The sequence below is a fragment of the Salmo salar genome, chromosome 02, assembly GCF_965601325.2.
Source record: "Salmo salar chromosome 02, fSalSal1, whole genome shotgun sequence".
Taxonomy (NCBI): domain Eukaryota; kingdom Metazoa; phylum Chordata; class Actinopteri; order Salmoniformes; family Salmonidae; genus Salmo; species Salmo salar.
The window spans coordinates 62,691,446-62,705,491 of record NC_138292.1 but is presented as its reverse complement, the minus strand read 5'-3'; the positions used below and the strand labels follow the sequence as shown (position 1 = coordinate 62,705,491).

General features: G+C 42.4%; 1 protein-coding gene across 3 annotated transcripts in view; it reads right to left on the bottom strand.

Annotated features, from left to right (window-relative positions):
* Positions 1-14,046, bottom strand: part of LOC106588670 (metal transporter CNNM2) — a 58,587-nt gene that overhangs the window by 3,477 nt on the left and 41,064 nt on the right. Inside the window, exons 2-7 of one of the 3 annotated variants that reach the window (XM_014177888.3) lie at positions 7,866-8,009; positions 7,308-7,445; positions 5,662-5,831; positions 3,825-3,918; positions 3,099-3,161; positions 1,157-1,335 (exon numbers count right to left, since the gene is read on the bottom strand). In XM_014177888.3, the coding sequence (XP_014033363.2) occupies positions 1,157-1,335; positions 3,099-3,161; positions 3,825-3,918; positions 5,662-5,831; positions 7,308-7,445; positions 7,866-8,009 (788 nt within the window). Of the gene's footprint in view, positions 1-1,156; positions 1,336-3,098; positions 3,314-3,824; positions 3,919-5,661; positions 5,832-7,307; positions 7,446-7,865; positions 8,010-14,046 lie in introns of those variants that run through there. The other 2 variants (XM_014177898.3, XM_045707197.2) reach the window with 2 other exon arrangements.

Sequence of the window (14,046 nt, the reverse complement as noted above, 5' to 3'; positions counted from 1 at the left end):
CCGCTCAGGAAGGAGACACGTTCTGTCTCCTAGAGTTGAACGTACTTTGGTGCAAAAAGTGCAAATCAATCCCAGGACAACAGCAAAGGACCTTGTGAAGATGCTGGAGGAAACAGGTACAAAAGTATCTATATCCACAGTAAAACGAGTCCTAAACGAGACATAACCTGAGAGGCCACTCAGCAAGGAAGAAGCCACTGCTCCAAAACCGCCATAAAAAATCCAGATTGCGGTTTGCAACTGCACATGGGGACAAAGATTGTACTTTTTGGAGAAATGTCCTCTGGTCTGATGAAACAAAAATAGAACTGTTTGGCCATAATGACCATCGTTATGTTTGGAGGAAAAAGGGGGAGGCTTGCAAGCCGAAGAACACCATCCCAACTATTAAGCACCAGGGTGGCAGCATCATGTTGTGGGGGTGCTTTGCTGCAGGAGGGACTGGTGCACTTCACAAAATAGATGGCATCATGAGGATGGAAAATTATGTGGATATATTGAAGCAACATCTCAAGACATCAGTCAGGAAGTTAAAGCTTGGTTGCAAATGGGTCTTCCAAATGGACAATGACCCCAAGCATGCTTCCAGAGTTGTGGCAAAATGGCTTAAGGACAACAAAGTAAAGGTATTGGAGTGGCCATCACAAAGCCCTGACCTCAATCCCATAGAACATTTGTGGGCAGAACTGAAAAAGCGTGTGCGAGCAAGGAGGCCTACAAACCTGACTCAGTTACACCAGCTCTGTCAGGAGCAATGGGCCAAAATTCACCCAACTTATTGTGGGAAGCTTGTGGAAGGCTACCCGAAACATTTGACCTAAGTTAATCAATTTAAAGGCAATGCTACGAAATACTAATTGAGTGTATGTAAACTTCTGACCGACTGGGAATGTGATGAAAGAAATAAAAGCTGAAAGAAATAATTCTCTCTACTATTATTCTGACATTTCACATTCTTAAAATAAAGTGGTGATCCTAACTGACCCAATACAGGGAATTTCTACTCTGATTAAATGTCAGGAATTGTGAAAAACGGAGTTTAAATGTACGTAAACTTCCGACTTCAACTGTATCTGTAGTGTGTGTGTATAGTGTAATGTGTGTGTAGTGTGTGTATGCGTGTCTGTCCGTGTGTGCATCCTGACTATCCTCTCACCTTGATGTACTGCAGGTCAGACACAGCCCTGACAGAGTAGTCTGGCATGTATATCTGTAGGAAGGCATTCAGCTGGTTGTTACTGCTCCCCAGCGTGGGTGTGATGGCATCGATGCGGTCACTCCGGTTCAGGGAGTCTGAGTGGTTCAGGCCAAACGGCCGCGGGGGGGACTTGTTCTCTGCACGGGATAGAGAAGAATAGAAGTTTTTCGGCTTCTGTTCACAGAAAATACACATCTGGGGTTGGGGTCGATTCCATGTCTATAACAGTCGATTCAGAAAGTCAACCAAATTCCAATATCCAATTCTACATTTTTCCTCATTGAAAAGCATTGAAGAGACCTGGAATTGAAATGGAATTGACCCCAGCCCTGATCTGAGAACAGAATAGAGAACAGAATAAATGCAGAACCCACAGAACATGTCCCAGAGACACTGTATATGGGATCCACAATCAGTTATAGCTGTACTGCTGTACCTAACCATAGCTTTGTATAATTTATGTTTGTCATCTAATCTCCATCTACACAAACTGATTGTGCATCATCTATTTACTGAATTCTACACAGAATGAAAAGCTATTTCTTTAATTGAATGATTAGGTAACATATAGGCCAAGAATCCTTGGTGCAATGTATGGAAATCTAATATACATTTTAAGTCCTCCCATTGGGGGGGGTGGGCTTTGCTTCACAGGTTTTGAGTCGGTGGTCTAGCGTGATGCCGCTTTTTCCCCACTTCTCAAATTAGAATACTTTCTCTTTATTTTAATTAAACTCAGCTTATGTTTTCCACTTCTTAAAAAGCAGACGAGAGAAAAACCACACAACCAAGTGGAAAAGACCTGGGCTTCCAGAGAGGTGGGGCGTTAATGCTTACTACTCTGGCTGGAATGTATGTAATCCTGGGTTTGGATGTCTGCATAAAGCAGTGTGGTCCCACGCAGTAGGCCAAGGCCCAGGCATGTGAACCCTGGGAGATTAGTACTCTACTTTCTCGGGGCCGACGGGGGACGGTAGGGGATGGAGGGATGGAGTGGAAGAGGGTGGAGTGGGACAAGGGGGAAAAGAAGGAGGAGGGAATTTAGTAAATATGGGGTGGATCAGAGGCTTGAGCTGTGTGTGTGTGTGTGTGTGTGTGTGTGTGTGTGTGTGTGTGTGTCGTGTGTGTGTGTGTGTGTGTGTCTGTGTGTGTGTGTGTGTGTGTGTGTGTGTGTGTGTGTGGGGGCTGCAGTCAGCGGCCCTGCGGGGGGCTGTAACTCATAGCCTTGTTTATGGAGTCAGAGGGTTACGGGGCTAGAGGGGTGGAGCCTGTCTCTAGTGGCGGCTATGCCTCACTCTGGGGGCCTCTACTACACTATTCACTGGCTGAGTTATGGCACTGGTTACCACACACACACACACACACACACACACACACACACACACACACACACACACACACACACACACACACACACACACCACACACACACACACACACACACACACACACACACACACAGGGGAATGGACGCTTCACATGCACAGTACACAGTAACAGACATCCTTCAGAGTCCAAAACAATAGGTAAGTCCCGCCTTGTTAAACGTCCATGCAAAACAACGTTTAATATGCAAAGCAAACGTAAGGACAGCGTAAGTAGGAAATGCATATTAATACACAAACATGCGAAGTATTCTTGCGATGTGGCACAAGAGAATTCCACTCTCAAAGAATTTAAGCTCATGAGCAACAGGACCAGAATTCATTACTATGTCCACAACACACCATGCAGTTATAATGCCGGGAAATAGCAGGCTTAGGTGAAGTGTACACTCATCCCAATGGGAAGAGTTATATTAGATGTGAGGAGAGATGGAGATAGAGGGATAGGGGGATGGATGGACAGACAGACAGGTTGACAGACAGACAGGCAGACAGGAAAGAGAGGGCTACCATACCTGGAGATCCTGCTAGGGACTCAGCCCTACTGACAACGAAGGTACGAGACAGGGAGAGAGGGACTGGCGAAGAGAGATGGCCGACAGAGAGGGGAGACACACACGGAAAAATCCATCACCAAAGCCCACAAAATGAAATAATTGTATAACGTTACCGTCGTACAGCGTGTCCTGAAAAACAACCAACGTGCCATCCAAGCACATTGAAAGAGGGTCTGTGATAAAATATGACAAAATACACCATCTCATAAGCATGTACTCTATGTTCCATAAACCAAACTACAGTGACAACGTTTTGATGAGGAGGGTGTAATTCTGCCCTCTCACCAGCAGGTGTCTCTGAGATCCTACTAGCGCCTGACTGGAAGTTTGTGAATGAACTGAGAAAATACAGAGGCTGCGTCACAAAAAAATGTGTCATACCTTATTTCAATATGAGTCAATTCACTTGGTTACTGATAAACTGTTTCTTTACAATTTGTAAACCAGTCATCCTGAACCTAGCTCATGTCTCAATAGCTGCCGATGGATGATGGGTAGGAGGGAATTGGGGAAATCTGATATATACATGGTAGATCCCTATAGGCTACAATGTAGTATTTTTGTAAAGTAGTTTTATACAGGGACGTAGGGTTCTGGACAAAAGTGCTGTGTACTGCAGTGAATATTTATAGGACGTGATTTTAGACACAGCCATTGAGACGTCGGTATACAAGGAAGTCTTACCTGGAGAGGTGGTGAGAGCCATCATCCCATAGGAGGAGAACGCTCCTGCTTCAAACTTCATCCCTTCCTTCCCTGCCTCCACCTCCACCTTCCCCTGCAGAGGAACACAACACACTTTCCGTAAGAGTCTGAAGAAGACTCAGATCAGTTGAGAAGTACTGCAGGGTATAGAGGGTGATCATCAGCTACAGTAAATTCACTGTGTTTTGGTTTTAGCAGCATTTTGTTTGTTGAGGGCATTGACTGAACCGCGTAACATTTCAGAATTCACACCTCAAACAATATTCCAGACAAATCTCTCCTTCGCAGTGAGATTACTATCTACTTCACGTTCTTTTAAAGGCCCAGTGCGTTCTGTTTTTCCTGTGTTTTGTATCATATTGTACAACAGCTGATGAAACTGTGATCAGTGTTATTTCCTGATAGTTACTGGTTGAAAATATAATCTCATCAGCAGGTTTAGCATGGGTGGAGTTTCGGCTTGCCTGGTTAGGGCACCAGGCGGTAAATAAGTTAATAGACCAATAACAAAGAGAGTTCAAACCTCTCTGCCAATAACAGCTCGTTTTTTGTTTTCAGGTGCCCTCCCCCTCCCCACTCAGACCACTCCCAGACCGTCCTAGAAACATTCTTGATTTAGATTTTTTTTTTTGCAAAGAATTTATTTTTGTTTATTTTTTTTTATTTTTATGGAAAACTGTTATAGCATGATACTTAATTGTTACCCAGAAATGATTTGATATTGATATAAAAATTTACTTTTAAGTCCGCAAAGTACATTTCCTATTTGCATGCTGCAACATTTCAGCCAATCCATCTGTAAAACTTTCTCTTAAAGATTAAATACCCAATGCAGACATGTTAATCTCAATATCAAATCATTTCTTGTTAACAATTAAGTACCTTAATGTGATTGTTTTCAATTAAAATGGTCAAAAAGAAACAAAAGTAGCTTCTTAGCAAAGAGCAATTTCTCAAGAATTTAGCTTGGACTGTCTGGGAGTGGTCTGAGTGGGGAGGGGAAAACTGAAAACTATCTGTTCATTGGCAGAGAGGTTTGGATCTCTCTTTCTTATTGGGCTATTAACTAATTTACTGCCTGATGATGTCACCAGTCAGGTCAAAACTCCATCCTACCAAAACAGGCTGACATTTTAGGTGGTCTTTTCAAACAGCGCTTACACTAAAAGGGCATTATCATCATTTTCACAATTTCACTGTATTTTTCCAACCTCATAGTGCGGAAATATATATAAAATACAGAAAATTCACTTTTTTGACTGCACTGGGCCTTTAAAACAGGTACTTGCAGCATCACTTCCGACTTACATCACCTTCATGTTGCCACCCTGACTCGAGGGCAAATCTCACTCTTGTTTATAACTCGTGGAAAATCCCCTTGCTTTGTTTAATAGCTGCCAATCCCCTTCCTGGCCTACACTCTTAGGAAAAGGGTTCCAGAAGATTATTTAGCTATCCCCATATGAGAACCCTTTTTGGTTCCAGGTACAAACTATTTTTGGTTTCAGGTAGAACCCTCTGTGGAAAGGGTTTTACATGGAAGTAAAAAGGGTTCTACCTGGAACCAAAAAGGGTTCATACTTGGTTCTAACATGCGTCAGTTGTCCTGATCTTGTCAACATCCTGATTGTTCCCACATTTGTCGACAGGTGTAGACAATCAAAAGACACATTGTGAAGTGATTGTGATTGGACCTTCCTGACCACCTTGTACAAATACAACAGTTAAGTGATTGTAGTGTTGTATCTTCCTGGTTCTGGCCCAATAGCGTGGCCCCGTACTAACCCCTGGCCCAATGGCGTGGCTCGGTACTGACCTGCAGGATGAGTATGAAGTAGTCCACAGGCTTGTTCCTGTGGAAGAGGTAGTGCTCCGGTGCTCTCTTGTTCTTCTCGTCGTACTTCAGCTCCTGGATCACGTTGGGGTGTTTGAGCAGACGCAGCAGGATCTTCTCTGACATCTGCACCGGCCCGAACGACTCCACCTCTGGAGAGGGGGAAGGATGGAGAGAGAGATGGCAAGAGAGAACGAGAAAGAGAGAAAGAGAGGGGGGAGAGAGAGTCAGAGAGAGAGAGAGAGAGTCAGAGAGAGAGAGAGAAAGAGAGATGGAGAGAGACATAATTTAAGAACAAATTGACCAATACAGTAAGATACAACATTGTACAAGACAATATGATGCAGTGGTAAGACACAAGACGTTGTGATGTAATACCCTACAATACCATATCAACAATAGAATTCCATGTAAAAACACTCTCTTGCCTTTACCATATCACCTCATTATCACCTTATCTACGGTAAATTGACTATAATCACGTGTATTGCACACAGGCTCAACCTGATTCTCCCCATACTCTATCATTATTCTCATTGGTCAAGGCAAAAAAGGTTAACCAATCGTGCCCCTGACACCAGAGTGTGGTGATATGTCTCAGTTGGCAGCTTGCTCCACCACACTACGGTAGGGACTGGCCCTGCTAATAGCCAAAGTTCCTTTAGAGGGGACAGCGGGGCCACAGCTTTAAGTGATGCTTAGCAGCTCGCTAGGTCAAAGTTCTCACCAAATCCCCTACAAATGCAACATATTTGAATCACCTGTGCTCTACTACTGGTAGCTAGCTGGGACATTCCACGGTGGTTCTGGTTGTACGTTCCATGGGATTGTTCTAATAGTATTTCAAATCTTTTAAACACTTGGCACCACAGCCATACATTGATCTGGATCTAATGTTCTGCTTTGAGCTTGAGCCTGTTTGTTTTAGCCTGTTTGCTTTAGCCTGCCTGAAGTGCCAGATGGGATGGGGTTTGCACTTTGGGGACTATTCCATTCGACCCATTGCCCTAGGCAAGCTCAATCAAGAATTTCAAACATATGTGAATGCAGGTCTGACATGCAGACATGTAGACATGCTTTCTGGGAGAACCCCAGCAATCAGCCAAACTGTCGAAAGTGATGTCATCGTGAAAGTAGTGTAACCAAATTGTGACGTGTGTTCCAAGCTAAATGCTAAATGCTACAGTCTCCCAACCGCTGAGAACATGACACGCAAGCAAATAGTCGGCCATGTTTTCAGACTGAGCCATATAAAGTCTGTGCAGACATCCCATGCCGCGCTCCCCAGAGGCCTAGTGTCTCCTCTCCTCTCAGACAATCACCCACGTGTACATCACAAACACACACACACACACACACACACACACACACACACACACACACACACACACACACACACACACACACACACACACACACACACACACACACACACACACACACACACACACGTCTCAAACCCACGCTCTCGCCACACACACACACACACAAACACACACATTCACTCGTCGCAAACACACACACAAACACACACTCTCGCCCTCTCCACACACACACACTTGTTCCACAGTCAGGGTTCTGAGGGCACACTGGGGGAAGTCAAGCAGCAACGCAGTGTGCACACTTGCCTGTTGCTAGGTAACGCAGGGTTGCCAGCAGAAGCTGAGGTGATATTTTAACCTTCATTTCACTGTCGTTGGGCTTGAAGGCTGAGAAATCCTGCTTCCGCTCACGATGGGTGATTTTCTTCTTCGTTTTGTTGTCAGCTGAGGGGAGAAAGAATTGGGGAATGGGATGAAAGGGGAGGAATTGTTTTTGGGAAAGGGGAGAAATTGTAAGCTGAATTTGATAGTGCATTTCCTAGGTACAAGGGTGAATAAACTTTAGTTACTCAAAGGAATTTATTTTCAAGCAAATATATTCTTTCCCTATGGACAATGTATGTACAAATTTAAAATGTAAAAAATGGGGGAAACAGAGTTGCTGTTGAAACATTACTGGACATAACATAACATTAAAACAATATAAAATGCCTGGAAGCTAAACCTTTTGCGGTAGCACGTTACATTACAGCAGATAATAAAGTGCTACTAGTCTGGTAACAGGTTCAAGTTACTCAAAATAAAAACATTGATACCACTTCATTTCAGTAAAATGTGCATGAAGTAAATAGTTTGGGCACCTACTGTACAAGTCTGTCTCGTCCAGGATCTCTGACTTGATGATTTCCTCGATGATGTCCTCCAGGGTGACGATGCCCAGGACCTCGTAGAAGGGGTCCCCCTCACCCTCGTTGTTCACCCTCTGAACTATGGCCAGGTGGGATTTACCTAACACACACACACACGCAGAGAAGGAGAGATAGAGAGACGGAGATAGAGAGAGATAGAGCGATAGAACACACATTTAAGAGGTTGTAAAGTTTGGGTCATAGTGATAAAGTGCAGCAAGAGCCTCTGTGTCCAACGCTATAAAGGTCAACTTATGAGCACTGTGGTCTTTTTGAACACTCAGTGGATAGAGGTCAAGTACTCTCTGTTCATGCAATATATCACTAATTATAAACCGGGTGGTTCGAGGCCTGAATGCTGATTGGCTGAAAGTATGACAAAAAAAGTTTTTTTTTACATTGTTAAACAGTTTATAACAGCAATAAGGCATCTCAGAGGTGTGTCATATATGGCCAGTATTCCGCGTACTGTATTCAGGTACTCTGTGTTCCGTCGTGCAAAAGAACAGCCCTTGGCAGTGGTATTTTGGCAACATAACACACCTCCACAGGCCTTATTGCTTAATGATACATTGCATAAAGTAATAAAGCACACATCATACATCACACATCATACATCATCATACATCATATCCCAGATTTCACATCTGGGATATTTCATCAGGGCATATACAGTGCATTCGGAAAGTATTCAGACCCCTTCATTTTTCCACATTTTGTTAGTTACAGCCTTAATATAAAATTGATTAAATATTTTTTTCCCCTCATCAATGTACACCCAATACCCCATAACGACAAAGTTAAAACAGGTTTTAAAAAACAGAAATAACTAATTTACATAAGTATTCAGACCCTTTGCTATGAGACTCAAAATTGAGCATCCTGTTTCCATTGATCATCCTTTAAATGTTTCTACAACTTGATTAGAGTCCACCTGTGGTAAATTCAATTGATTGGACATGATGTGGAAAGGCACACACCTGTCTATATAAGGTCCCACAGTTGACAGTTCATGTCAGAGCAAAAACCAAGCCATGAGGTCGAAGGAATTGTCCATAGAGTTCAGAGACAGGATTGTGTCGAGGCACAGATCTTGGGAAGGGTACCAAAAATGTCCTGCAGCATTGAAGGTTCCCAAGAACACAGTGGCCTCCATCATTCTTAAATGTAAGAAGTTTGGAACCACCGAGACTCTTCCTAGAGCTGGTCACCTGGCCAAACTGAGCAATCAGGGGAGAAGGGCCTTGGTCAGGGAGGTGACCAAGAACCCGATGTGGGGATGGGAGAACCTTCCAGAAGGACAACCATCTCTGTAACACTCCACCAAACAGGCCTTAATGGTAGAGTGGCCAGATGGAAGCCAATCCTCAGTAAAAGGCACATGACAGCCCGCTTGGAGTTTGCCAAAAGGCACCTAAAGGAATCTCAGACCATGAGAAACAAGATTTTCTGGTCTGATGAAACCAAGATTGAACTCTTTGGCCTGAATGCCAATCGTCATGTATGGAGGAAACCTGGCGCCATCCCTACAGTGAAGCATGGTGGTGTCAGCATCATGCTGTGTGGATGTTTTTCAGCGGAATGTGACTGGGAGACTAGTCAAGATTGAGGCAAAGATGAACAGAGCAAAGTACAGAGAGATCCTTGATGAAAACCTGCTCAGACTGGGGCAAAGGTTCACCTTCCAACAGGACAATGACCCTAAGCACACAGCCAAGACAACACAGGAGTGGCTTCGGGACAAGTCTCTGAATGTCCTTGAGTGGCCCAGCCAGAGCCCGGACTTTAACCCGATCGAACATCTCTGGAGAGACCTGAGAATAGCTGTGCAGCGACGCTCCCCATCCAACCTGACAGAGTTTGAGAGGATCTGCAGAGAAGAATGAGAGAAACTCCCCAAATACAGGTGTGCCAAGCTTGTAGCATCATACCTAAGAAGACTCAAGGCTGTACTCACTGCCAAATGTGCTTCAACAAAGTACTGAGCAAAGGGTCTGAATACTTATACAAATGACAAATAGTACATTTTTTATTGTATTTTTTATTTTACCATATAATACATATGAACATACTGGGTATATGCTTTGAGGTTTGCAACTTAATAAAAGCTTGCAGAAAGTAACAGTGAGTAAGTTAGTAATACTAGTAACACAGTAGTAACAGTAACATAGTAACACGAGTAATACAGTAGCAACAGTGACATAGTAACACTAGTAATACAGTAGTAACAGTGAGATAGTAACACTAGTAATACAGTGAGATAGTAACACTAGTAATACAGTAGTAACAGTGAGATAGTAACACTAGTAATACAGTAGTAACAGTAACATAGTAACACTAGTAATACAGTAGTAACAGTGAGGTAGTAACACTAGTAATACAGTAGTAACAGTGAGGTAGTAACACTAGTAATACAGTAGTAACAGTGAGGTAGTAACACTAGTAATACAGTAGTAACAGTGAGATAGTAACACTAGTAATACAGTAGTAACAGTGAGGTAGTAACACTAGTAATACAGTAGTAACAGTGAGATGGTAACACTAGTAATACAGTAGTAACAGTAAGATGGTAACACTAGTAATACAGTAGTAACAGTGAGATGGTAACACTAGTAATACAGTAGTAACAGTAAGATGGTAACACTAGTAATACAGTAGTAACAGTGAGGTAGTAACACTAGTAATACAGTAGTAACAGTGAGATGGTAATACTAGTAATACAGTAGTAACAGTGAGATGGTAACACTAGTAATACAGTAGTAACAGTGAGATAGTAACAGTAGTAATACAGTAGTAACACTAACATAGTAACACTAGTAATACAGTAGTAACAGTAACATAGTAACACTAGTAATACAGTACTAACAGTGAGGTAGTAACACTAGTAATACAGTAGTAACAGTGAGGTAGTAACACTAGTAATACAGTAGTAACAGTGAGGTAGTAACACTAGTAATACAGTAGTAACAGTGAGATAGTAACACTAGTAATACAGTAGTAACAGTGAGATAGTAACACTAGTAATACAGTAGTAACAGTAACATAGTAACACTAGTAATACAGTAGTAACAGTGAGGTAGTAACACTAGTAATACAGTAGTAACAGTGAGGTAGTAACACTAGTAATACAGTAGTAACAGTGAGGTAGTAACACTAGTAATACAGTAGTAACAGTGAGATAGTAACACTAGTAATACAGTAGTAACAGTGAGGTAGTAACACTAGTAATACAGTAGTAACAGTGAGATGGTAACACTAGTAATACAGTAGTAACAGTAAGATGGTAACACTAGTAATACAGTAGTAACAGTGAGATGGTAACACTAGTAATACAGTAGTAACAGTAAGATGGTAACACTAGTAATACAGTAGTAACAGTGAGGTAGTAACACTAGTAATACAGCATGAACAGTAACATAGTAACACTAGTAATACAGTAGTAACAGTAAGATGGTAACACTAGTAATACAGCATGAACAGTAACATAGTAACACTAGTAATACAGTAGTAACAGTGAGATAGTAACACTAGTAATACAGTAGTAACAGTGAGATGGTAATACTAGTAATACAGTAGTAACAGTGAGATGGTAACACTAGTAATACAGTAGTAACAGTGAGATGGTAACACTAGTAATACAGTAGTAACAGTGAGATGGTAACACTAGTAATACAGTAGTAACAGTGAGATGGTAATACTAGTAATACAGTAGAAACAGTGAGATGGTAATACTAGTAATACAGTAGTAACAGTGAGATGGTAACACTAGCAATACAGTAGTAACAGTGAGATAGTAACACTAGTAATACAGTAGTAACAGTGAGATGGTAACACTAGTAATACAGTAGTAACAGTGAGATGGTAACACTAGTAATACAGTAGTAACAGTAGCCTACTGTGATGCTGTACCATGACATGATATCAAGCTCTTGGCCTATAACGTGACTGTATTGATCTGTATCAATCAGTATAAAATAAGAAACAAAGTTCTACTGTCTGGCACACAGCATTAACAATCATTCCATTGGTCATCTGATGGAAAGAAACCTTCACCCACATCTGCTTTCCCAGGACCCTCTACTACACAGCCACTGTCTGCAAAAACCCCTCCATGCAAAATACTGTCAACCAAAACGCTAAACAAATTCTTTGCCTTTTCTCAGCGAGTGATCATTTAAAAGGAATTTTCCAGAGGAGGCCCGGCCCGGGCTAATATTAGCCCAGAAAATGAAGTTTCCGTTCCCGCCCTCCCGGGCGAAATTCTCACTGACCGAAGCCACTACTGTGTGATCAGATTGTCTTGGAGCTTGTGGGGTCGTTTAGATGCAGATAGGGCATAGTTTAAATACTAAGGACTCTCTCTCTCTCCCTCTCTCACTCTGGTCCCTCAATGGGGTAAATGGATCCAGTCAAGTACTTCAGCAACAATCACTCTACACTGTGTTACTCTGAGCACCTGAGGTAGTTGGAAAACAGAATGGCTCCATGTTGATCAGAGGGAAAGCACTCCAAATACACAGGTGTTGCAGGTCGAGTAGAAACCAGCCCTGGAATGTGTGTTATCATAGCCCTTTCCTGCAGTCAAATGACCTACTAATCTCATTGTGGAATGCTATTAATATTTCTCTTCATTATAAAAATTAAAAAAGCAGAAAATATGGTGTTTCTATGTCAAACAGTTGTGTTATATTCTGAACAAAAATATAAACGCAACATGTAAAGTGTTGGTCCCATGTTTCATAAAAGTTTGCAGAAATGTTCCATACGCACAAAATGCTGATTTCTTTCACATCTTGTGCACAAATTTGTTTACATCCCTGTTAGTGAGCATTTCTCCTTTAACAAAATAATCCATCCACCTGACAGGTGTGGCATATCAAGAAGCTGATTAAACAGCATGATCATTACACAGGTGCACCTTGTGCTGGGGGAAATAAAAGGCCACTCTAAAATGTGCAGTTTTGCCACACAACGCCATGCCACAGATTCCTCATGTTTTGAGGGAGCGTGCAAATGGTATGCCGACTGCAGGAATGTCCACCAAAGCTGTTTCCAGAGCATTTAATGCTAATTTCTCTACCATAAGCCGCCTCCTACGTCGTTTTAGAAAATTTGGCAGTAAGTGTAACCAGCTCATAACTGCAGACCACGTGTAACCATGCTAGCCCAGGACCTCAACATCCGGCTTCTTCACCTGCGGGATCGTCTGATAACAGCCACCCAGACATACCAGCCACCCAGACAGCTGATGAAACTAAGGAGTATTTCTGTCTGTAATAAAGCCCTTTTATGGGGAAAAACTCATTCTGATTGGCTGGGCCTGGCTCCCAAGTGGGTGGGCCTACCCATGGCTGCGCCCCTGCCCTGAATGTGAAATCCATAGATTAGGGCCTAATGAATTTATTTCAATTGACTGATTTACTTATATAAACTGTAAGTCAAAAAAATAGTTGAATGTTGCGTTTATATTTTTGTTCAGTATATTTCAGTCTTCTTCGATGTGTATAAAGTGTAATATTGGGATGCAAACTCAAAATGTAATAATTTAAATTCTATAACTGACATGTTTTTAAGCCCATAACCGTGTGTGTGAGGTGTCTACTTTTGTCTCAAAGTAGATTTGTTTAAGACTAACAAGAAACACTCTGTGTGACCCTGATTTAGCCCACTGCAGTATTAACCGTGCCTTCCCAACACAACACACCAATATAACCCCTGTAAGCCAGATAGATCTAGGTAGGCCAGGTTTAAGGTGACAACAACAAGTAAGCCACACACACAGCACATAGAGGGACAGAGACAGAGATACACACACACACACACACACACACACACACACACACACACACACACACACACACACACACACACACACACACACACACACACACACACACACACACACACACACACACACACACACACACACACACACACAGAGAGGGACAGAGACAGAGATACACACACACACAGCACAGAGAGGGACAGAGACAGAGATACACACACACACAGCACAGAGAGGGACAGAGATAGAGACAGACACAGAGAGAAGGACAGAGACAGAGAGACACACACACCACAGCACAGAGAGGGACAGAGATAGAGAGACACACACACACACAGCACAGAGAGGGACA